The sequence below is a fragment of the Trichechus manatus genome, unplaced genomic scaffold (genome assembly GCF_000243295.1).
Source record: "Trichechus manatus latirostris isolate Lorelei unplaced genomic scaffold, TriManLat1.0 scaffold00076, whole genome shotgun sequence".
Taxonomy (NCBI): Eukaryota; Metazoa; Chordata; class Mammalia; order Sirenia; family Trichechidae; genus Trichechus; species Trichechus manatus.
The window spans coordinates 10,211,514-10,237,590 of NW_004444012.1; the positions used below are offsets into that span (position 1 = coordinate 10,211,514).

Consider the following 26,077-nt stretch of genomic DNA (forward strand, 5'->3'; position numbering starts at 1 on the left):
CCCCCCCACAGACACACACACACACACACACACACACACACACACACACGCACACCCACACTCTCTCTCCCATGAATCAGAAGCTTTGGGCAGGGCCTGGGAATCTGCTGCCCTGGACAAATCTCCCAGTACCTCTGATGATCACACAGCAGCTGATGCAGGTTTGAACTTTACTGGGACTAGAAAAGCTCGGAGAGCATTTCCAGCGTTAGAACACAACGACTTTATGAAACACACAGACGCTTTTTAAAGAACAATTTTTTCCTATACTTTGTCTTGGAGGAGTCATGTGCTTTTCTCATTTCGGAGACACGACAGTTGCCTCTCCCACCTGAGGGAGGTCAGTAGACTACCACTCACCCCATGAGGCTCAGCTACGAGGTGGGGAGCCAGGAGCCCGGCATGCATGGTCACAGGCCACAACCCAGAGTGGGGAGGGGTGCGGCTCCCAAACCATCACATACAAGGGGTACAGTGAGCCAGTCTTCCAGCCGGGCCTCCTCTGGGGCCAGGCAGCGACATCAGGCTCTACATCTCAGGCACAGGTGATTAGTGGCACCATTTTGGTGTCCCTGTTGGCCCCACCAATGCTACCTCTCTGAGGGCCAGCTGGCTACCTGCCATCCTCCTAACACAGTAAACAGCTTCTGTGTGCCACGCACACTGATCCTTCCTGTGTGCCCCGTACCAGCTGCTCTGCAAACCCTGTCACACTGAATGACCGCCAGCATCCCATGGAGTTCTCTTGTAGCTCCATTTTATAGGCTAGAAAACAAGTCTGAAAAGATTCAATTGTTTGCCTAAGATTATAGAGCTTGCAGCTGGAATTTAAACAGGGCTACCTGATCTCGCTGGGGCATTGGTGGATCAGTGGTAGGGTTCCCGCCTTCCGTGCGGGAGACCTGGTTTTGATTCCCAGCCAACGTACCTCATGCATAGTTACCACCCGCTTGTCAGCGGAGGTTTGTGTGTTGCTATGATGCTGAACAGGTTTCAGTGGAACTCCCAGACTAAGGCAGACTAAGAAGAAGGACCTGGCAATCTACTTCCAAAAATCAACCAGTGGAAACACTGTGGATCACAACGGTCTAATCCCTAACTGATGATGGAGATGGTGCAGGACCAGGCAGCATTCCGTTCTATTGTGCACGGGGTCTCGGTGAGTTGGGGGCCGACTCACAGGCATCGAACAAGCAACAACAACCACCTGACCTTGAGGCTATCTTCTTAGCCTGTTACAGGTCCCACTGCTTAAAGCTTCTGGAGGGGAGTCCCTCTCCCCAGCTTTCCCTTTAGAGAAGACAGCGGAAGCACCCCCGCCCGAGGCTGCCGCCCAGGGCATCTCCTGCTTACCTTGGCCAGCCGGGCCCGCTTGATGAGGTCGTTGAGTTTGCGCACGGCTGCTTTCTGCGGGAGGCTCTGGATGTCCCTGAAGAGGTCCTGGGCCTCGGCCTCGAAGAGCCTGCGGTTGTCGGTGTTCTGCAGGGGCTGCGCCCAGAAGGAGCCGATGTAGACACGCAGCACCTCGGGCGTGTTGATGACCTTGCCCAGGGACCACATGAGGGCCCCGTAGACACGCATCAGCTGCTGTGTATCCACCTGGTCAGCCTTGTTGAGCACCACCCGGATCTTGTCGTCCTGGCCCCGGAAGGCTTTGATGGCTTCTGAGAACTCGTCCGAGATGTCTAGTTTATGAGCATCGAAGAGCAGGATGATCCTGTCGACCCGCTCTGCAAACCACTGCAGGACCTGGCAGAAGTCATACCCTGGGTGGAGAGAGCAGGACGTCAAGTGCTTCCACTGCTGAGGGACACGGGTACCAGGAGCACGTGGGAAACACCTCATTCTCTGGCAGCTGCCAGGGAGGTGGCCCTGAGACCTGTTTCAAATGGGGCCCCCAGGCTGGACCATCTGGCTAATGCTGGGCATCCTGGGAGCCCTTCCATGGGAAGAGCAGGGACTAAAGAGGGGCTCAGGGTCACCTGGATGGTGCATTGTTTACTTCCATAGCTGTAGTTTTGGTTGGTCCTCACAGTCTTTCTGATCAATGGCTCTGTAAAACCACAGGGCACAGGTCAAAATCTCGTTTCTAAAAGCACCAGAGACAGAGAGGGAAGAAAATCCGGATTTGGGGTGACCAATAAACCCCACAAAAGAGGACTTGCCTCCTCCCTACTCCAGTTCTTCGCATGAAGGAGGTCAAAGGTTGGCCTGGCTGAAACTGTGACCAATATTTATTGTTTGGGCTATTTATATCTTAAGTATGTTATAAATATTTTTAAAAGTTATGTCTCACATCTATTCTGTGAAATGGTTTCTTGCCAATTTCTTTTTTACAATGGGCAGGCCCACAACAGACTCTGTTTAGCTCGCTTTGGCCATGTACCAACACTCTCCAACTCACGACGTTAGATAAACACTCCTCTCAACCTGCGGTCAAGGCTTTCAGGCATTTCCCCAGGGAGGCAGATTCCCATGAAGGGTGAACAAGAGGAGGCCTATCCCACAAAGTTGATTTTGAATCACCGTCTGATTAGCCATGGAATCGGAGTCTTACTGTAGCCCAGCCTAGAGCCCAGGTGAGGGGTCACCTATCCTGACGTCTACTTGAGTGCTCGTCTTCCTTTTTCAAATTACGAAACCTTCTACACATACATAAACGTATAGAGAATAATATGCATGCCGACCTAACCAGCATCTAACATGAACGAAATTTGACATTTTGCCATGTGTCCTTCAGATACTTTTTAGTTAAATCGAGTTTATTTACGTAATAAAACACCACACAGCTGTGAAAAGGAACTAGATCTTCACTTGTCAATATAGATAAATCCAGAAAAATCAGTTTCACAAGGAGATGTACAATATAATATTCACGTGAAATGTTAAAATTCAAAACAATACTCAGTAGCCTATGGATACGCTCCAAAAAAACCAAACCTGTTGCTGTCGAGTCGATTCTGACTCACGGCAACCCCATGTGCTACAGAGTAGAACTGCTCCGTAGGGTTTTCTTGGCTGTAATCTTTACGGAAGCAGATTGCCGGGCCTTTCTTCCGCAGTGTCACTGGGTAGGTTTGAACTGCCAACCTTCACGTTTGCAGGTGATCGCAAACACTTGCGCCACCCTGGGACCTTACGGATACATACTACAGCCAAAATACGAAAGTATTAGTATCGGTTTCAGAGAACGTTGACTCCGGGATAGACAGAGTGTGGAATCGAAGGCAGATCAGAACGCGCCTAGAGGAGAAGGATCTAATAGGCAAAAATAAAGGGGTTCAGTGGACTCGTTTCCATGAACTTGAAGAACAGGTGTCAGAAGAGTAGTTGAACAAGGAAACTGGACTCAGATAGATTTTTAAAAAGAAAATAAAACGTTCAGAAGTGCTGAAGACCCCTGGGTACCCACCCCTCCGCCCCAGGGGAAATCACTCCCTTTCACCACCGGGCCTCTGTGTATACTTCCAGTTCACACGTTTCACTTCTGTGTTTTGTCTTGCCGCGGCACACCCTGATTCCCCGGGGACTAGGAGGACAAAGGAAGTTTTCGGAATGGGGGCCGGAGTTTATTTTCATAGCTGTCAGCAGCCAGTTTACAACAGTGGAAAATCAAAGACCTACTGAATGGGTCACGCAATACTATGTAAAGATTTAGAGTCAAGAGTTCCCTGAGTCCTGTCCCTGTGAGGCCAGAACAAACTGCCTCCCAAAGTAACACTAGGTCCTACTGTCACGCGAAACTGACTTCCAGCCCCAGACAGTCCCAGATCACGGGAGGAGAGCCTTGGCAGATGAATGAGCACGCTGTCCTCGGGGCAGCCAGGGGCGACGCCTTGGAACCACCCACCAGAAGAACCTGCCCGCTCCCTCACTTGGTTTCCCTTGTGACCAAAACCAGGTAACTGAAAGTTCAGAAACGGATTAAAGGAAGTGCTGTCTGGGGTGCGCACTGGGTGGAAATGAGTGGTTTTTAGCTGAACTTCCCTGCTGTTTGGGGGTACCTTGTGGACAAGAAAAGCTGAAGGTGTGGCCGGCAGTCCCTTGCCCCTCTCCTTAGTAGGATGGGGAACAGGCAGGTGTGCTAGACTCAGACAGTCAGCTCCTCCTCCCCATCCACCCAGTGGGACGCTGAGCCTGGCGGATGATGCAGACACAGTAAATCAGAGCTGATTCCCGATGGTGGTGGCTGAGTTGAGAATCAAGTGGCAGCAGCCTCCTAACCCCTTTCTGAGCCCAGTTCACCAACGTTCCCATTAATTCTGTGAATGACCTGATCTTCCCCCCAAATTCCTTTTCTGCTTAAGTTAGCCAGAATCTGTTTCCTTGGTTTGCTACCAAGAACCACGACTGGTAGATTTTTTTTCCTACATTTTAATATTTCTGAAATTTGGTTGCCTCTTACAATTAACGCCACAAGAAACTTGCCAGCCCCCTGGCAGAGATGTGGAAACACAGCTGCCATCACCCGCACACGTGCAGCCAGCCATGCGGAGACGGTGTCTCTCTTCCTCCAGAGGCCAGGGTTGAGATGTTGGCCTTGGTAGATACCACATGTGTTTGAACTTTAACTTAAATTTTGGTTCCTAATAGTGAGTTTAAATGTCTTTAAAAAGGTTTCATTCCCAAGCTACGGTGAAAGAAAAAGTTTCTGGAAATAGAGCTGCCAGATGTAGGTTTGCCGTAAGTGAAACTAATACTCAGATCTGGAGGAATGACCATCTGTCCGTATTTTCTTGATTAAAAGCAACAACGAGAGCTCAGTAAGGCTTAAGAAGTATGGGCAGATAAAGCCGTGTTTTGTCACTGAGCAGGTGTAAAAGGACTGCTTGTCACACATCAGGCAATGCAATCAAAGGGACAGATGTCACCGAGTGTCTGGGAAGAGAGCAGAGATCTATCAAGGCTGGGAGAGACTGGTCTGCTCAATTACTATACTACGAAGGACTTGGGCACCGAATACCTCTCTCTCAAAAACTCCCAGCTGATATTAAGAAATGTTCCGCATCCTACTTTGGTGAGTGGTGTCTGGGGTCTTAAAAGCTTGCAAGCGGCCATCTAAGATGTATCAATTGGTCCCAATCACCTGGAGTAAAGGAGAATGAAGAATACCAGAGACACAAGGAAAGTAGTAGCCCAAGAGACAGAAAGGGCCACATAAACCAGAGACTTCATCAGCCTGAGACCAGAAGAACTAGATGGTGCCCGGCTACCACCAATGAACGCCCTGACAGGGAACACAACAGAGAGTCCCTGATGAAGCAGGAGAAAAGCAGGATGCAGAACTCAAATTCTAGTAAGAAGACCAGACTTAATGGTCTGACTGAGACTGGAGGAACCCTGGAAAGCACAGCCCCTGCATTCTCTATCAGCCCAGAACTAAAACAATTTCCGAGGCCAGCTCTTCAGACAGGTATTGGACTGGACTGTGGGACATAAAGTGATACTCATGAGGACTGTGCCTCTTAGCTCAAGTAGATACAAGAGACTAACAGGCAGCTTCTGTGTGGAGGTGAGGTAGGAAGGCAGAGAGGGTTAGGAGCTGGCTGAATGGACATGGGAAATTGGGTGGAAAGGAGGAGTGTGCTGTCACAGTATGGGGAGAGCAATTAGAGTCACGTAACAATGTATGTATAAATTTTTGTATGGGGAAAAAAATTTAAAAATTCAAAAAAAAAAAAAAAGCTCCCAGCTGATCCTTAAGAAATGATTTGACTTTCAATGAAAGTTATTTAGTTAAGAAGAAAACCCAAAAGTCTAATTTCTCAGTACTTGTGATGACATGGGCCTTGGTGAGTAGGAGCAGTCTGCCGCTGTCATGCTGATCATCACTCAGAAGAAAAACAGTCAGTCCAGGGAACCTGAGACCACTGATTTGCAAAGTGCGGTCTTGCGTTAGAATCAAATAAGGCGCATGCTAAAATTTAGACTCCCAGGCCCCTCCCCAAACCACCGAATCAGAGGGGCTGGGGCCAGGGCTGGGACTGGAGCTGGGGCCGGGCCGGGGCTGGGGCTGGGGCTGGGGAGTGGTGGTTTATAGGTGAAGCTCCCCAGATGACTGTGATATATGGTGAAGTCTGAGAATTACTGTGTTAAACTGAATGGCAAGGCCCGGATTGTAGATACTTAGCTTACCGGTGGTGAGCAAAACAAAACACATTTAAAGTACAGTTTCTTTTCATCCTGAAAAGTTACCAATAGATGGTTAGGTGGTGTGTTGTAGAACTGGGGAAACACAGAATTGTAATATGCTTACCTGAACATGAATTCTAAAACTCACAGACCCTCCCCTGCCTTTGCTCACACTGGGCCTTGGCCCCAGCAAACCCTTCCCCTCTGGTCCAGACCTACAAATTCAGCCCAAATCCTACTCATTCTTCAAAACATGAGTGAACCTTGATTCAGTTACATGTTACTTAACTTCTTTGAACCCCAATCGTCTCATCTGTAAAATGGGCTGTTAAGTGATTACATGAAAAAATGCTAGTAATGTGCTCAGTGCTGTATAGAGACTGAATAAACCTTCAATACAGATAAGCTATTATTATTATTATAACTGTTATATTATATAATATATATTATTATTATTTCTCTCCCCCGTAGGTGGAATCAATTGTTCCCTCTTCTGATCTCTCAGAGCCCTTCGCATCCCTACTGCACCACTTCACGTGGTGTATCGTAATCAGATGGTCGTACTGGCCTCCCTCATTAGGTTACAAATCCTTTCACTTACAGAGTGTTTTTCTCATGATCGCGCAAGTAGTGCTTAACAGTATGGGCTTTGGACCACGCTGCCTGGGATCTAATCCTAGCTCCATCACTTACTAGCTCTGTGACCTTGAGCAAGTTACTTAACCTCTCTGTGCCTTATTTCCTTATCTGCAAAATGAGTCTAATAATAATACGTAGCTCATGGGGCTGCAGAGTTAATACATTTGAAGCATTTTAGAATCGCCTTGGCACCTAGAAAGCACTACTGGTTATTGGTTAGTATCTTCTTAATCTTCATATCAAGTGCTGGTGCACAGTGGGGTTATAATAAATGTTGTACAACAAATGAAGGATGTCTGGCTGGGGAAAATATAGTCCAGAGCCATGGGAAGAAGCAAAATTAATCAGGGTGAAACAATACAATGATACCTGAGCCAAGTGAGATAATTAGTTCAAGTGCTCAGAAAATAGCTAACAGAAGATACTGACTGGGCAGAAAACCACTCGTATTTTATAAATAGAGCCAGTGGAATCACAAAGGCCCAATGACCTTCCTTTTCTTGCTTGTGAAACGGACAGAGTCCAACTAGATGTCCTTAAAGATCCCGGCTTACTCCTAGGATAAATCTATGATTCGAATCAGACACTCCCTGACGTAGAAAACTCCTCTGCATACTCACACTGGCTAGGATAACTCAGGACACACACTTGCATTCACTAGGGGGAGAATAAGGAATTTTCCCAGAGGTTCCGCTACAGATGATGGTGGGTTCTTATCAGTACCAGAGGTCCGCCACACTGTGCTAAGTAGGCCTGTGAACCAAGCTTAAAACGAGGTTGAACACAGTGACCCTCAGACTGAATGTGGCCCTTGGATGCTGTTTTATTTGGCCTACACAGTGTTTTTAAAATTCTGAGTTGACTGTCTTTGGTCAGGGCACACAGTGTTCAATTCTTACAGATGGCCCAGTTCCTGGTGACCAGACCTGGTGACCACTCGTGAGTGGACACACTACAGCTCTTATTTAGCCTTTGAGGCCAAATGCTGTGTCCTCTGAGAAGCTGCCCCCAACTCTCTGGGGATCTTCCAGGGGTTCACTGCTTCCCCTGAGAAGTATAATATGTTAACTCACATTATATCTCCTTCACTGGGCTGTGAATATCTCGAAGGTAGGGCCCCTTCTTACCCTGCTCTCTACAGCACCCAGAACAGAGCTGACCAAGAGCACATCTCAATAAATGTTTCCTGAAGGATTGAATGTTTTCTGTGGAAAAAGTGAGTTAAAAACTCCCAGAACTGCCTTCAAACAATCTTTTGGAATACATCTCCCATGGAAGTTGGGAGTACACTGGATATCCTTTTGCAATTTAAAGACACTTCAAATACAAAAGTCAACGGTTAATTAATTAATAATTATGGCATGCCTAGCAAGTGCTTGCAACCGCCTTGGAGGGACATAGCTCTTTAGAACTAAGGGTACTAGCTTTATCCATAATAGCCTCAAATTGGAAACAACCAGAATGTCCCTCCACAGGCAAATGGATAAACAAACCATGGCTCATCTATATGGTGGAATATCACTCAGCAACAAAGACAAATGACCTACTGACACAGGCAACAAGGATGAATCTCAGAAACGTAATGCTGAGTGGAAGGAGCCAGACAACAGAGTACATACTGCATCAGTTCACTTCTATTAAGTTCTAGAACAGGCAAAACTAAGCCATAGTGACAGAACACAGATCAGTGGTGGCCTGTGGCTAGGGGTGCGGTTGAGGATGGAATGCAAAGTGGCACGAGGGAGCTTCTTAGGGTGGTGGGAAGTTTCTATATCTTGATAATGGTGGTGGTTTATGAGTGTATAAATTTGTCAAAACTCACCAAACTGTACAATTAAAATGGGTGTATTTTATTATATATAAATTATGCCTCAATGAAATTGACCTAAAAAGTAAAAACAAATAAATAAGCAAGAAAAGAAGACAGAAGGAAAGAAAGAGAAGAGCCCAAGGCTGATAACTTGTTGAAGACACACATCTCCACAAATCGATGAATGAACCAGAAAGTTGACATTTGTTCCTCAAGGGGACTATGTCACTAATCCGGCTATATGTGGAGTGGAATTTACCTCTACATTTTAGTCAAAATCAGTCTTAAGAACCACTCAAAGAGGTCGAAGTAAAATTTGACTTGCCCACTGGAACTCTGAGGGTCGCATATTTCACAGGTGTCCTGCTTTCTGGCCGAGGTGGTAAGAGAGCCCTTCACAGGGAGGGTTCATGAAGCACAAATGCTCCCAGTTTATGAGTATTGGCTCCAGCCAGGCAGAGTCCAACCTGCCCTGGGGCACGTGTGGATCCGAATGTGTGCACAATGAGCTCACATGTGGGTGGGTGTACGTATGCATGTGTGAGTGTGTGTGTTGGGGGCAAGAATTGATGTAATAATAGCACCGCCCCATGGTGCTCAATATATATATTTTTTAATTGTGCTTTAGATGGAAGTTCACAGAGCAAATTAGTTTTTCATTAAACGATTAATACTCAATATTTTTTAATTCATTTAATTATAGAAATTTCAAAAGTAGCACCGAATATGGGTGAAATATGCATAGCTTGACTAATATAACTGATGCCACTAAGTTGTACACAAGAAAAGGCTGTATTAATAAATGCTATGCTATATATAATTTTGCAACTACAACTATATATATATAATGGAGCCCTAGTGGTGCAGTGGTTGAGAGCTAGGCTGCTAACCAAGAGCTCGGCGGTTCAAATCCACCAGCTGCTCCTTGGAAACTCTACAGGGCAGTTCTACTCTGTCCTATAGGGTTGCCATATATAAAACAAATATGGGCTACAGATGATGATACTTCTTAGACATAATCAATCACCTCACAGGATTAGTTTTCTTGGTTTGAAGACCTAGGGTCAAGCTTGTGGGACAATTCAGTCACCTGACATAATATAGTTCACAAAGTTTATATTCTACATCCTGGTTTGGTGAGTAGTGTCTGGAGTCTTCAAAGCTTACCAGTGGCTATCTAAGATACAACTGTTGGTCTCTATTTTTCTGGAACAAAAGAGAAAGAAGGAAACCCAAGAATCAGAGAAGGAACCAGTCTACAGGACTGTCTTCATGAACCATGGCCTCCTCCACCTTGAGACCAGGACAACTAGATGGTGCCAGGCTACTGCTACTGAACGTTCTGATCAGGGTCCACAATAGAGGGATCCTGATAGAAAGGGAGAGAAATGTGGACCAGAACTTAAAATTCTCAAAAAAATCAAGACTTACTGGACCCATTGAGACTGGAGGAATCCTAGAGACTAACGCCCTGAGACACTCTTTACACTTTGAACTGAAACAATCTCCTGAAGTCACCTTTTAACTAAATAGCGGGTTAGCTGAAAAGGAGAAGACTGTCACCCTTGAGTACTGTACTCTTTTAATTATAGAAAATTCAATTGTATGAGATCTTCCAGTGGAACTTTTATTAGTTTGGGACAAAACAGAGATGTAATCGGTCCAAATGTTTAAAAATCTAGTTTCTTCTATCTTTGCAAAAGGACCTAGAAGCTCTATTGCTTTGGGAGCTGGGTAAGAGAATCTGTCCTTTGGAAGATCTCAGCTTGGCATTTTGAGTCCTGCTCCCCATTCTGGGAACAAAGAGAGGAGGCAGGAAGGAAGGGGCCCCTTCCACCCAACCAGGGGCTTCCTGTCACAGCCCCTGTGGAAACCAGGTTGGAGAGAGAAAGACCCACCAGGAAATGGCATCTGGGGTTGGAACAGCTGCTCCCTGGCTCAGGTAAATGCAGGGTGGGGGTCCCCAAGGAAAACAAATTTGGTGCTCTATTATTAACAGAACAACAGGAAAAAAAAAAAAAGCTTAAATTTCTTCCCAGAGCCAAGTTTTTAATTACCTGTGCTTTAAACAAGATTTGCGTCAATGAGAGGATGCAAGAGAATGGAGGACCAGCCAGCCAGAGGCCAGATGGCCCCTCCTCTTCCCCACTCCTGGGTGGGCAAGGCCAATGCTGGGCTGAGCACAGCCTAAGACTCTGCTCAAACTTCCCCTCTTTGGTGAGACCCTCTCTTTCCCTTCCCAGAGTCAGTGGCCCTATCCCCGTCCTACCAGGGCATCCACGCCCTACCATGGCACTCACGTCCTATCAAGGCACTCACACCCCACCAGGGCACTCACACCCCATGAGGGCATTCACACCCTTCCAGGGCATTCACACCCTATGAAGGCATTCACACCCCACCAGGGCATTCACACCCTACCAGGGCATTCATACCCTATGAGGGCATTCTCACCCTATGAGGGCTTTCACAGCCTATGATGGCATTCACACCCTATGAGGGCATTCATACCCTACCAGGGCATTCACACCCTATGAGGGCATTCATACCCTAGGAAGGCATTCACACCCTACCAGGGCATTCATATCCTACCCCAGTGCTCACTGTGCTGATCTGTCTGTATAAACATCTGCCTCTCTCCTGAGGTTCCCTAGGCATAATGTTCATCTTTGTGTCCCTCCGGCACTAAGGCCAGTGTCCAGCATGAGACAGGCACTGAGTGAGTGCTGGCACTGTCCCTCTAACTGTCCTTCTTGTCCCCAGGCTCCTTCCTCTCCAATCCAGCCCTCAAACAACTCCTCCCCCTACCTTCTTAGAACTCAGAGATAACATTTAAAAACTGCAAGTACCCTGATTACTTCTAGAATAAATGTTTACAGGACAAGTTCTCCATTACTTGGCCCAACCTGCCTGATTGCACCAGCCTTTTCTCATAGTCTCTTACTAAACTCTGCCCTCCCCACCCCATAACCACATGAGGCTCTTTGCTGTTTCTCAAAAACACTGTGCAGTTTCCTGAATGCACCTTTTCCCAGAGTTTTCCTTCTGCCTGGAATGCCCTTCTCTCTTCTCCATCTCGCTATCCTCTGGGCCACTTCCCTCCAGGAGGCTTTCCCCCACCTGAGTTGAACTGACCCTCCCTGCCCATCTCCTCCTCATAGGGTCTGTTCCCTGTCACAACCTTGCACAGCCCAGAGTCTGTGAGCAGCGGCCATGTCTTAATCATGGCTGTAACTCACAGCCCACTGGAGAACACTTTACACCCCCTAAATCAGGTTCCTCGCAACCTAGTCTTACAGCACCATTGCTTTTTCCTTCATAGCACTGATACTCTGTAATGATGCAGTTATTTGGTGACTATAAGACAAAAGGAGCCCTGGTGTGGCTAACAGACACATGAGGAAATGCTCACCATCATTAGCCATGAGAGAAATGCAAATCAAAACTACAATGAGATACCATCTCATCCCAACGAGGCTAGCATTAATCCAAAAACCACAAAATAATAAATATTGGAGAGGTTGTGGAGAGACTGGAACACTTACACACCGTTGGTGGGAATGTAAAATGGTACAACCACTTTGGAAATCGATTTGGCGCTTCCTTAAAAAGCTAGAAATAGAAGTACCATATGATCCAGCAATCCCGCTCCTTGGAATATATCCTAGAGAATTAAGAGCCGTCACACGAATAGATATATGCACACCGATGTTCATTGCAGCACTGTTCTTGATAGCTAAGAGATGGAAACAACCTAGGTGCCCATCAGTGGACTCATGGATAAACAAATGATGGTACATCCACACAATGGAATACTACACAATGATAAAGAACCATGATGAAACCGTGAAACATAACTTGGGAGGAATCTGGAAGGTATTATCTTGAGTGAACTTAGTCAGTTGCAAAAGGACAAATATTGTATAAGACCACTATTATAAAAACCCAATAAAAGGTTTAAACACAGAAGACAACATTCTTTGATGTTTACAAGGGTGGGGAGGGAGGGAGAGGGGTACTGAGTAACTAGAAAGTAGACAAGAATTATCTTAGGTGAAGGGAAGGACAGCACACACTACAAGGGAAGTCAGCACAACTGGACTAAACCAAAGCTAAGAAATTTCCTGAATACAACCAAACACATCAAAGGACAGAGTCGCAGGGGCAGGGGTCTGGGGACCATGCTTTCCGGGAACATCTAGGTCAATTGGCATAACAAAGCTTTTAAGAAAATGTTCTGCACCCCACTTTGGTGAGTGGCATCTGGGGTCTTAAAAGCTAGTGAGCAGCCATCTAAGATGCATCAATTGGTCCCAACCCACCTGGAGTAAACGAGAGTGAAGAACACCACAGACACAAGGAAAGTATCAGCCCAAGAGACAGAAAGGGCCACATAAACCAGAGACTTCATGAGCCTGAGACAGAAGAACTAGATGGTGCCCGGCTACCACCAATGACTGCCCTGACAGGGAACAAAACAGAGAGTCCCTGATGGAGCAGGAGAAAAGTGGGGTGCAGAACTCAAATTCCAGTAAAAAGACCAGACTTATTGGTTTACTTGAGACTGGAGGGACCCTGGAAGATGTGGCCTCTGGGCTCTCTGTTAGCCTAAAACTAAAACCATTCCCGAGGCCAACTCTTCAGACAAAGATTAGACTGGACTATGGGACATAAAATGCTACTCATGAAGAGTGTGCCTCTTAGCTCAAGTAGATACATGAGACTAAATGGGCAGCTCTTGTCCGGAGGTGAGATGAGAAGGCAGAGAGGGTCAGGACCTCGTTGAATCGACATGGGAAATCTGAGATGGAAAAGAAGAGTGTGCTGTCACGGTATAGGGAGAGCAAGTAGGGTCACAAAACAATGTGTGTATAAATTTTTGTATGAGAGACTAACTTGAATTGTAAACTTGCACTTAAAGCACAATTAAAAAAAAAAAAAAAGCAGCCCTGGTGGCACTGTGGTTAAGAGCTCGGCTGCTAACCAAAAGGTCAGCAGTTCAAATTCACCAGCCGCTCCTTGGAAACCCAGTGGGGTAGATCTACTCTGTCCTGTAGGGTCGCTATGAGTCGGAATCAACTCGACGGCAATGGATATAAGACAAAACCTGTATGACGGCAGAGACCCCCCCCCCCGATTCTGTCCACCACTATCTGCTACTAAGCACAGCAAGTGCTCAATAAATTTGGTTTAATGAAGTGAATTGACTTGAACAAAAAGGGTACCTGATTTTTAGCAAGTTAAAGGATTTACTTGCTTAAATAGTGGTGTAAGTTTCTACAAAAAGGGGTTGTTACGAATTATAGGAAGTATAAATCATCTCAAAATAAACACAAAATATCTGGGATTGCTCAGGTATTATATATACATTTTTCAAGAATAGTCACTTCCGTTAAATAACAACCACTTCAGTTAACATGTCCAAAGAGCCCTCGCATTCTTTCTAGGCGTGTTTACTTTGCAACTGGAAAAGTCTGTTTCTGACATTTTTCCTGGGGGTTGGGTGCAGAATAAAGCTAAAATTAAACAACTGTTGCAGATATTTACCGAGCTCACTACATCCTTGCGCTGTGCTGACAGCTTTACATGGATATCTCGCTGAACCCTTGCAGCAACTCCATAAGGTAGGTACTATTATTATCCCCATTTTACAAGTGAGGAAACTGAGGCTCAGAGAGGTAAATCAACTTGCCCAAGGTCACAGCTATTTCTCAGGGAAGCCAGGACTCAAAGCCAGGGTCTTTGACCCCAGAGCCTCTATCCCAGCCACAGCAGCGCGCTATGCGTACATCAGGATGGTGGGATTAGAGGTGATTTTTATTTTCTTCTTTTTTTGATGATTTGTAATTTTCTAAGTGTCCTACAATAAAAATTATTGGTCCATATGCTACTGGTCTAACAATACGATTGAGGAGGATGTTTCTTTTCACGTATGATGGTGTTTACAGCGAGGGTCTAGATTTCCAGCTCCTTCCAGCTGGAAACTATGCTGGACACTACCTCAAGAAAACCTGAGTGTGAGGCAATGTCTTCGCAGCTACAGAGCCCCTGGGGGAAGAGACAGCCCCCAACTGGCTGTATGCTCCAGAGAACAGGAACAAGCTAGTGAGAAAATGAAACACACTTTGCTCCCACTGCCTCCTCTACTTTCTCCAGCCCGACTTCCTCCTTCTCCCCAGCTGACCAGACACGTGGTCAGGGTGGCTGGGGTGGTGAGGGGAAGTCCAGGCTCCTGTGGGTATGGGGAGGGGCTGATACTAAAGTCATGTCGTCCTAGCTCGATCAGAAGCTGAGCAGGGCTACCCAGAGAGATGCTGGGTCTCCATATCTGTACAGATTTTCTTGAGTTCATCACTTTTTGTAGAGGTCCAACGTGGGTTCACCTTAAAGTTCTCGGTAGGTCACGGGCACCTCCTGGAGAATGTAGTTGGCTACAGCAAAATCCCTGTGGTTACTCAAGCTCCCTGTCTCACTGCACCTGGCCTGAAGGGGGTTTGGCCTCTGAACCTACTGAAATTTAAATAAAAATGGAGGACACAATTTGTCCAGGAAATGGGCTTGGGTTGTTTACCCTCTATATTCTCTCCCTTTTCCTTCTTGGGATTTAGTCCAAGAGATTATAAATCAATTTGTCTGTGTCTGTTTCCTCATAAAATAAACAAGCTAACCTCATAGCCTGTCCCTCCTTCCTCAGGGATGTTGTGCAGATAACGTTCCAGCAGATGGTGGGCTACCTGACCTTGCATGCCCCTCTCAGGCAACGGCTGGTAGAAGAAACCTGGGAAGAATATCACATTATTCTACAGACATGGGAACAGAGGAAGATTCCATGAGGCTAGTCCAGTAGGCCCCTGGGTGGTACAAATAGTTTGCGCTTGGCTGTTAACCAAAAGGTTGGCAGTTCCAACTACCCAGTGGCACTGCAGAAGAAAGGCCTGGTGATCTGCTTCCTGTAAAGATTACAGCCAAGACAACCTTATGGAGCTCAGTTCTACTCTGTGTAATACATGGGGTTGCCATGAGTTGGAACTGATTCAATAGCAATGGGTTTGGTTTTTTTTTTAATTTAGTCCAGTACCCACTGCTGCTTCTGGTCACATAACCCAGTAAAAGGGAAAATTGGGTTTCATATTTTGTTTTCCATCACAGATTAAAAATTAGGTTAAGAGGCAGGTCCATTTAAAGAGGACTTTGCCCTGGAAAGAGAGAATATTACACAGCATTTTAGGCTCTGTGGTGCGATGGATCGCTTTTGTGTGGTCTTTCTTGCTGTGGTCTTGTAATTCCCACCCAAGTAATTGAGTGGGACTGTGCAAATAAAGTAAGTGTGGCCCACCAAGGGGATTGGTCAGTTTTGCCATCCCATTGGACTTAAAAGACAGCCAATTCCAGAGCAGAGAGAGGATCTCACCACCATCAAGGAAGAAGGGCCAAGAGTGGAGCGTGTCCTTTGGACCAGGGATCCCTGCGCTGAGAAACTCCTGAGCCAGGAGACAGACAGACAGAGAGAGAGCGGTAACACTGAAGAGGGAGAGAAGCAGCGGCAGAGAAACCAGCAGGAGACGGTGTGGGGGGCTTCCACAGAGCGAGAAAGCTGAGTGCCTTCAGGCAGGAGGCTTGCTAGCCGAGTAGGCTGCCTTTAGGCACTTGGTGGAGCTAGATTTGCTGACCCACGGAGCTAGAGCTGAGTGCCTTTGGGCTGAGTGGGGTGCATCAGGGCACTTACTGGCAGAGCTAAAAGAGCTTTGTAACCTTGCCCAAGCAGGGCAGAGGCTGAGGGCCAGAGAGAGGCATGCCTGCAAGCACGGCTGAGAAAAGGTTGTCCTGATGGAAGAACTTGAATTGTAACCTGTTACTTCCCTAATAAATCCCATAATCTTAAGTATTGTCTGAGTTCTGTGTGGCCACTGCAATGAATTATCAAATCCAGCAGAGAAGTAGAGAGTGCCCTGGGAGGGATGGTTGGTGTCAGAATTGGTAAAGATGGTGGAGAAAGGAGGCATGTCTGACCTCTGCCTCATGGGAATCAGCTTTGGGCTGTTGGTCTTGATTCTCCTTCCCCCTTGTGAAGTTAAAGGAGGTCAGATGCCACCACCACACCATTTTCACAGGCTCTTGCTGGAAAGGGAAGCTGGTGAAAATCTACCAACAAAACCCGTAAGTCCTAGGACCTGGCTTAGCCATTTCTCTTTGCTGGGCCTTTTCTAGGAACCCTGGTAGCACAGTGATTAAGAGCTATGGCAAACTGTGGCTGCTAACCAAAACGTCAGCAGTTCGAATCCACCAGCCGCTCCTTGGAAACCCTATGGGGACGTTCTACTCTGTCCTATAGGGTCGCTATACATCGGAATTGACTTGACGGCAAGGGGTTTGGTTTGGGTTCTTTTGGACATTTTCTATAGCTATAAGATGGGTCATACAATCTATAAGGAGTCTTTCCAGATCTTAGATTATAGCTGTATGTGGTAGTTCTGACATTAAGCTTCCCTAAAAGAAAAAGTCAGAATCTCAGGAAAATCAACTCAGCTCAGTGTTTACATAGCAGATATCAACTAGCTACAGTACCAGCATAAGAATGTAAGACTGTTCAAGTGGCTAAAGAAATCTGAACGCCTAATTCCAAATGATAAAATTATCCAACAATAAGTTTCATTTTATTACATTCCTTCCACTAGACTCCTATGCTATGACATGGGCCCAGTTTGAGGGTCCTTGCATCCTTGGTGATCTACTTCTGAAAAATCAGCCATTGAAAACCCTATGGAGCACAACTCTACTCTGATATACACGGGGTCGCCATGAGTCGGAGTCGACTTGAAGGCAAGTGGTTTGCATGTTTCTGGAGATGTAATTAGTTGTCCCGGAAGTTTAATTTCCTTGTCATCCAATTCCAAACAACTCTATACTAAAAGAAATTACCAGATGAAAAGTCACAAAAGTTTAGACTTTTAAGGGTACTAAGAGCTCATCACATTCAACCTTCTAATATTACTATTAATAAAATCCAGGAATCAAGTGTCACGCATGTGGAAATTGCTCATTCCTCATTTTTCTAGCGGGCTTTGTATACCTCAGGCAAGACATTCTTGTACAATACATCTATAAATCACACAGTCAGTCTGGCAAACATTACTTGTACCTAATTTTCTTCAGGCAACATGTCAGTGATAGACAGACTCCACCCAAGTGTGATGAGGCCAAGCGCTTACAGACAGGGCTTCCATCTTGGCGATGCATCCTGTCACTTTGTGGTTCAGAAGGGCAAAAAGACAATGCTTCTTCAAGCCACTGTTTTATAAACAGAAATGATAAACCAAGAAGATGACAGCTTTGGGATAAACAAAGGGCTTGAAGGCCATTTCTGACCCGGATGCCGGCCCTGCCCTGTTCCTTCTTCCGAGCATTCCCTGAGTGTCGTGAGTGTTCTGTGAGCGTTTGGACAACAGCTATCAGGGAGACTGGCTCCAGCAACCAAGTTATCAGCTTAACCGCCCTTAAAGCCAAACTGTTACTCAGCAGCAGTAATTTCTGGGTTTATGTCAAAGATGAAAAGGCAGATCAAGTCAGTAGGGACTGTGTGAGTCCACGCTGGAGATCCTTACTGAAAAAATGACTCACTTATCTTGTTAAATTACAAAAAAAACAAACTACGCAGTTACCAATGGCATTTCAAAACGATCAAATACCTCCAGAAAAGAAAAAACATGAAGTTCATAAACACGAAAAGACACTCAACCACCCTAATAATGAGAGATGAAAATGAGAATTCTAACAAGATACCATGTTCACCGTCAGATTAGCAAGGCTAAAGAAAAATAATTTGGTCATTCCCTGTGCTGGGGAGGAAGGTTGTGCAGAAGGACACTAGCCGTGTATATAACAAAAGGCCATGTTCCCTGTGATTCAGTAATTCTGCTTCTAGGGATGGATCTAAGGGTTCTATTTGTGCATTACCTGCAAACTGTATACACTTGCATTGCACTTGCAAAATTGTCTATATTCATAACGACACCGTTTGTAACAGCAAAAAATTATACACGACCTGAATGGCATCCATCAAGGGGACACCAGTTATAAATTTTGGCACATCGGTGTGATGGAATCTGGAGGCAGCGCTGCAGTACCGACATGGATGCGCCCCAAGATTTGCCGCTGAGCGGAAAGGGCAGCGTGCAGAGACTTCCCGGGTGCACGCTTGCACAGACCACCTCTGGAAGGAGCCCCGGCACTGCCGGCAGTGTCTGTTCTGGGAGACCGGGTGGGGGTGGAGGTGGAGAGACATTCTTCACTATGTAACTTTTTGTAACCTGAATTTTGGACCTGGTTATGAATACACATACACACAATAACCGTGTTCCTAGGGAAGAGCGCTTCCGAAAGGGGCAATACTGAACGAACGGCCGGCCTCGTGCTTCCGAAAGGGGCAATACTGAACGAACGGCCTGCCTCGTGCTTCCCAAAGGGGCAATACTGAACGAACGGCCTGCCTTGTGCTTCCAAAAGGGGCAATACGGAGTGAACGGCCGGCCTTGTGTTCTGCATCATGATTTGGACTCAAGTGGGAGGTGGTTTTGAGAAACAGACTAGAAGAATCCAGATGAATTGGAGGTTTCTGAGGAAGCTATATCATGGCATATGTAAGAAATACCCCGGGATACAAGAAAGAGGAGCCCTGGTAGTGCAGTGGTTAAGTGCTCGGCAGTGCCAACCCACCAGCGGCTCTGCAGGAGAAAAGGCCTAGTGATCTGCTCCCATAAAGATTATAGCCTAGGAAACCCTATGGGGCAGTTCTACTCTGTCCTATAGAGTCACTGAGTCGGAATTGACTCACCGGCAAACAATAACATACGGGAAAGGGGCTTGTGACCGAAAAAAAAAAAAAAGGATTGGGACGGTGACAAGACCCAGGACCCCTCGGCTGTGGGACAACGCCTCCTCCTGGTCCTGCTTTTCACCAGCTTCTCCCCAGCTCCAGCTCTCGCCTACATTCTCCTGGCTTTCCACAGCTCTACTGTCTAGTCCGAATATTTCCTTTATTCTCCTTGTCTCCTGTTTTAGGAGTCCCTGGGTGGTGCAGATGGAAAGGTTGGCAGTTTGAATCCACTCAGAGGTGCCTCTGAAGAAAGGTCTGACAATCTACTTCAAAAAATCAGTCACGGAAAACCCTGTGCAGCAGTTCTACTATGAAACACCTTGGGTGGTCATGAGTTGAAATTGATTTGATGGCAACTGGTTTGGTTTGGCTCCCTTTTGGGGGGTCCTGGAAGAGCGGGGTCCTTTTCTGCCTGAGTCCTGGGCCCAGCCACCATCCACTCTCCTCTGGGACGTGCCAGAGCACTGGGCCAAGGTGACCCTGTGATCCTGGTCAGTCTATTTGGGACCCCCCAGTTCTATAAAATCAATCATGGTTCCCATCCTCGCCATTTGTTCAACACGCACTCTATGCTAAAGGATTGACATGTTATCCCACTTTCTCTTCAAAGCAACCCTGGGAGAGAAAATTCCTTCACTATGAAAGTACGAACTGAGACTCACAGGCTCCCACAGTGAAGTGGAGGCACCGGGTCTGAGCTCAGGTCAGCCTCCTCCAAGGCCCACGGTGAGCTTGCCTGTACATCACCACCTCCCTCTCCTTCCACGGAAAACAGAGAAGCTCTAATGGCTTCGTGGTTTTCAGGGCACGTTTTCACATCTACTGGCTTGTTTTGACGGTCAAGATGTCCATTCATCAGTCACCAGTCCGTGAACCTGAATCAATCCACATGCCGTGTTCCAGGTGAGTCGGCCTGATTCTTTCCCTCTTGCCTCTCTGCTTCATGGCTAAGGAGAATAGCTAATATTTACAGAGCACATAGGCCTTTATACAGATTATTTGGATCCTCAGAAGAACTAACTCTGTGAGGTAAAGTACTACTCTCCCCGTTTTACAGAGGAGGAAACTGAGGCTTAAAGAGATAAAGTAACTTGCTCAGGTCACCCGGCTGGTACATGGAAGAACCAGGATTCCCACCCTGGCCTGTCTCAGGCCAGTGCTTGCAACCTTAGCACCGACTTCTCTCCTACTGGAACTCCACATTTACATTCTATCATTCCTACCCTTCAGTCTGGGGGTCCCCCATTAGTGCACAGTGATTTAGGGGGAGGGGGGCTTTGCAACTTATAACAATAGGGATTGAGGTTAGATGACAAGAATGTCCCCATTATAGCAGCGAAGGTTATCTTCTTCGTTATCTAGTGCTGCTGTAACGGAAAGACCACAAGTGCGTGGCTCTAACAGAAATTTATTTTCTCACAGTTTAGGAGGCTAGAAGTTCAAATTCAGGGAGCCAGCTCTAAGGGAAGCCTTTCTCTATCTGTCGGCTCTGGGGGAAGGTCCTTGTCTCTTCGGCTTCTGCTCCCTGGTTCCTTGGAGAGCTCCATGTGGCTTGGCATCTATCTTCCCTCATCTCTGCTCCCTTAATCTGCTCTTTTAATATTTTGTCTAAGAGATTAACTCAAAACACACCCTACACTAATCCTGCCTTATTAACATAACAAAGACAACCCATTCCCAAATGGGATTATAACCACAGGCACAGAGGTTAGGATTTACATCACATATTTTTGGGGGACACAACTCAATCCATAACAGTTACTAAACATTTGAAAATATAAATGAAAAACTTTAAAAAAAAAATCTCTTCTTCATTTTTCTTCGGTGGTTCCTAAAAATCCTACCTTCTGAAGAGGTCTAGGGGGGTTTGGGGGTGCTCCCAAACGGAGTGGGGCAGGCAGAGGACAGCAGCATCAGGCCATGACTTGTCCCTCCCAGGGGGATACCCCTGAGCTAACAGGGTAGCTGTCACCTGGACTAAACGTGGGGTGGGTTACCTCTGCTCCCTTCCAAAGCCCTCACCTGGGAGCATGTTGGTTAGCCACAGAGTCTAGCCCAGACCCACCCACAGACCCTGCTCTCACTCAGGTCCTCTGCTCTGTCCTCCAAGGGGCACAGCATTGCTCTGGGTGAAGCAGAGTCGGAGGACGCAGCTCAAGTCCTTCTGGTCAGTTTCCCAAGTTTGTGAACACTTTTTTTTTTTCACTTTGTTTGGGGGTGGCAGGGTACAGAGGGGGCAGGCTCAGGAGCGGTAGCTCACCACCACCTCCTACCCCGGTTCCTCAAAGTGGGGACCTCCTGCATCAGCAGCAGGGGACAGGCAGCTTTCTGGGCCTCCCGTGGGCCCCTGGATTGTGTGTGCTTGAGGCCAGGAAGCAGCATGCTAGCAAGCCCCCGGGTGATGACTCTGCAGGCTGCAGCCCGAGACCCTCTGCTCTAGTTTCCGTGCGTCATTCACAGCAGAGGGGAGGCAGGGAGAGTGTGACCAGAGAATGGGAACTGCAGAAGGGACAGCGACATCAAGGCCACCAAAGGAACCCACAGAAAGGGAGCCGTAGGCCCAGGACTGCATTCTGCTACTGCCCAGCACAGGAGTGCCCGGATGTTCATAACGCTAATGCAGGTAACAAAGAAGATTAAAAACATAACCTACCAATGGCTTCCCGTTCCTCAGAATAAAATCTGTGCACTTCAGCAAGGCCTACTGGCTCACACTGGCAGGCCCCAACCTCATCGCCTACCACTGTCTACCCACCAGCCTCCATCCAGCCTCGCCTGAACTTGCCACAGTCTTACCTACACTATGACTGTTGCCAAAGCAGTTCCCCAAACTCTTTGCAAGGCTGATCCCGTCGTATTTTACATCGGAGCCTGTCACCTCCTCCAGGAAGCCTTCCCTGACCACCCATCCCCTGCTACGAGGCTCAGCAACTGTTTCCATCACATCTTTGCTTTCAACCTCCATTTGTTTAGTATTTTGGCTCCTCCTCATCCCTCCCCCAGTGAAGGTAGTCACTGAGTCTACCTTGTTGTTGTCAAACCTAAAGCGCCTAGTACCTGACGTACTAACGAAATCTCTGCTGCATGAGCAAGTAATGGCCAGGGGCACCTAGCAGTGTGTACAAACCTCCTTCCCCATGCCCCACCCTCTGAATGAGAAAGCAGGGCAATGTACTGCCCTTCCCAAAGGTTACCATCAAAAATCACTAAAAGAAAGGGGGCGGGGGTGGAGATTCAGTGTTTGCACAGAAAAGGCATCATCAGTTACATAAAAACTGCCTCCCGTGGTATCCCTCCCCACTGCTGCCTGACCTGGTGTGTGAGGGACTGGCAGGTATGTTCTGCCTAGGTTTGTGTCCACATCTCTTGTGGTTCAGACATGGACTCTGGAACCAGACTGCCTGGTCTAAATACCAGCTCAGCCACTTACTAGCTGTTCTGGTTATCAGCCACCTTAAGACTTACTGGCTCAAAATAACAACTTATAAATTTCTCTAGAGGTTCTCTGGGCTCAGCTGTGTGGTTCTCACTTGGGGTCTCTCATGAGGTTATAGTCAGATGGCAGCTGGGGCTGGAGTCACCTAAAGGCTCGACTGGGCTGGACGTCCATGATGTCCTCTTAGCTCATCTCAGCTGGGTTAGCTGGAAGAGCCGGGGGCTGATCGAGCCTCTTGGTGTCTCCATGTGACTAACTTGGGCCCCCCTCACAGCATGGTGGTCTCAGGGTAGCTGGACTTTTTAGATGGCAGCTGGCTTCCCCAGAGCAAACATTCTAAGACATCCAGGCAGAACCTGCAAGGATTCTTATGACCCAGACATGGGGAGTCATTAAGTATCATTTCTGTTGAATTCTACTGGTCAAAAAGTGAGTTCCAGGGCCTCTCCAGATTCAAGGGGAGGAGACTGCACAGGGCACAGATACAGGGAGACGTGGGTCATGGCGGGGTGAGGGTGGTGAGGAAGCATCTATGCAGACTAGCGACCACACTTGCTATATTACCGTGGGCGAATTACTTAACCTCTTTGTGCCTCAGTCTTTTCTTCTATAGAATGGAATAATAGTTCCTACCTCGTAGGGCTTTTGTGAAGAGCAAATGAGTTAATGATATACAGAAAGCACTTAATAGTGCTTTTATTAGCTATTATTATTATTATTACTCAAAAGAGTAAAGAATAAACCTTTTCTCTGATTAAAAGCTCCTTCGCAATGTCTCTGAAATGTCCTCTGATAATGTTTTATGATCTTCTCCAGATGGAAAGCAAGTGAAGTCCCTTCTCCCCGTCAAAAAGTCTAGGCAGGTTTGAAGTTTGGGTAAAAGCAGCCATTTCTCACAATTATGCATTTAAAATATTAACAAAAACTAGAAATAGCTGCCAGGGCCTGGCAAACGCCACTCTGAGTCACCGTGATGACACGTTCCCACCAGGGCCAGAGGCAGCGACCCTTGTGGTGTGGAATTTCCCACAGCACCGGCGGAAAAGAAGCCGTGAATGTGTTTGTCAGCAAACTTCCACAAAACAAAAAGAAACCAGGATTTCCTGCTAGAGGGCCAAGAAGCGAATGATGTCCCGGAACCTCACAACCCAATTTCAGACCAGCCTTAGCAATAGCCAGAAAACAGGATCTGCCAACAAAACATCAGGAGTTGGCTGCAGCCCTTGGGGATGGACATTTTTTTGTTGCTGCCAAATTCAAACAATGCCCAGAGACAGGTCATTGAGCTCAAACTCTAAATATAAAAATGGCTTCATTATCTGAGCCTGTGGACATAGTTCTACTCTACAGAATTCTCTGACCATGCCATCCCCTACTTTGTACCCCTGGGTATTCTGACCTGCTTTCAGGACAAAACCCAGTCTTTTGCCACGTGTGCCTTCCCCCTACATATCCATGTTCCAGCCACGTGTACAACTTGTGTGCCTCCAAAGGGCCCAGAGCTCATACATCTCTTTGCCTTTGCACACACTGTTTCTGCTGTCTAGAAGAGAATAAAAATAGTACGTGTAGCCACAGTTATCTTCCCCTTGACTACGCGCCAGGCAGGCGCTGTGGTTAAGAACTTCACACTTAATTCTTGCCCAGTCCTATAAGGCCCTGACATTGTTGGTCAGTGAGTTTGTCCATTTGTCTTGGGAGATTCTGATCAAGAAGAGCCCCTTCACAAGGACTGATCAACGGAATAGAATTGAGAGTCTAGAAATAAATCCTCCCACGTATAGCCAATTGATTTTTGACAAGGGTACTACCAAGACAATTAAATGAAGGGGGCGGGGAGAACAGTTTTTTAATAAATAGTGCTGAGACAACTGGCTCTCCACATGCAAAAGAATGAAGCTGAACCCCTACCTCCCACTGTAAATAAAAATTATTTCAAAATGGATCATAGACCTAAATGTAAGAGCTGAAACTATAAAACTCATAGAAAAAAAAAATAGGAGCAAATCTTCACGATCTTGGGTTAGGCAAAGCCTTTTTAGATATGACACCAAAAGCACAAGGGACAAAAAATAAATAAATAAATTGGACTTCATCGAAACTAAAAACTTTTGTGCTTCAAAGGACATCATTAAGAAAGTGATAAGACAATCCACAGACTGGAAGAAAATACTTTCAAATCATATATCTGACTAGTATCCAGAATATATAAAGAACTGTTACAACTCAACAACAAAATGACAAATGAACCAACTAAAAACTGGGTGAAGGATCTGCATAGACATTTCTCCAAAGGAGGCGTGCAAATGACCAATAAACATGTGAAAACATGTTTAACATCATCAGCCACGAAAAACAAAAAAACAAAAACCAAACCCATTGCTGTCGAGTTGATTACGCAAATCAAAACCACAATGAAATACCACTTGGTACCCGCTAGGATGGCTATAATTAAAAAAATATATATATATATATAACAAGTGCTGGTGAAGAAGTGGAGAAACTGGAAAACTCGCACACTGCTGGTGGGAATGCAAAATGGTACAGCCACTTTGGAAAATAGTCTGACAGCTCCTCAGAAGGTTCAATATTGACTTACCATATGACCTAGCAATTCTACTTCCAGATATATACCCAAGAGAATGGAATATGTATGTCCACACAAAAATCTGTACATGAATATTCATGGCAATCATTATTATAGCCCCAAAAGGGAAAACAATCTCAATGTCTATCAGCTGATGAACACTGCCGTTGTTAGCTGCCGTTGAGCTGATTCTGACTCATGGTGACCCATGTGTGGTGGGAACAGTTAAGTGTTTGACTACTAGCCGAAAGGTTGGTGGTTCAAACCCACTCGGAGGCACTTTGAGAGACAGGCCTGGTGATCTGATTCCAAAAGGTCACAGCTTTGAAAACCCTACGGAGCAGTTCTACTCTGTACACATGGGGTTGCCATGAGAATTGATGAACAGATAAATAAAACGTGGCATGTCCATACAATGGCATATTATTCAGCCATAAAAGGACTCAGCTGTCGCAGCGGCGACGGTAATCGGGACGGCGAAGACAGTAACCAACTACACAACTCTTACAGAGAAGTGGGGCCAGGAGGGTCACTCTGAGGAGTCGACCCCCACTTCAGTCCCAGGAGTTTATTTTATAGTCAATACAGCAAGCGATAAAG

At 46.5% G+C, this 26,077-nt stretch overlaps 1 protein-coding gene across 1 annotated transcript in view; it reads right to left on the minus strand.

The window, feature by feature from the left end:
- Positions 1-26,077, minus strand: part of EHD4 (EH domain containing 4) — a 98,963-nt gene that overhangs the window by 22,213 nt on the left and 50,673 nt on the right. The window contains exon 4 of the mRNA XM_004380655.2: positions 1,354-1,766. Within this exon, the coding sequence (XP_004380712.1) occupies positions 1,354-1,766 (413 nt within the window). The remainder of the gene's footprint in view (positions 1-1,353; positions 1,767-26,077) is intronic.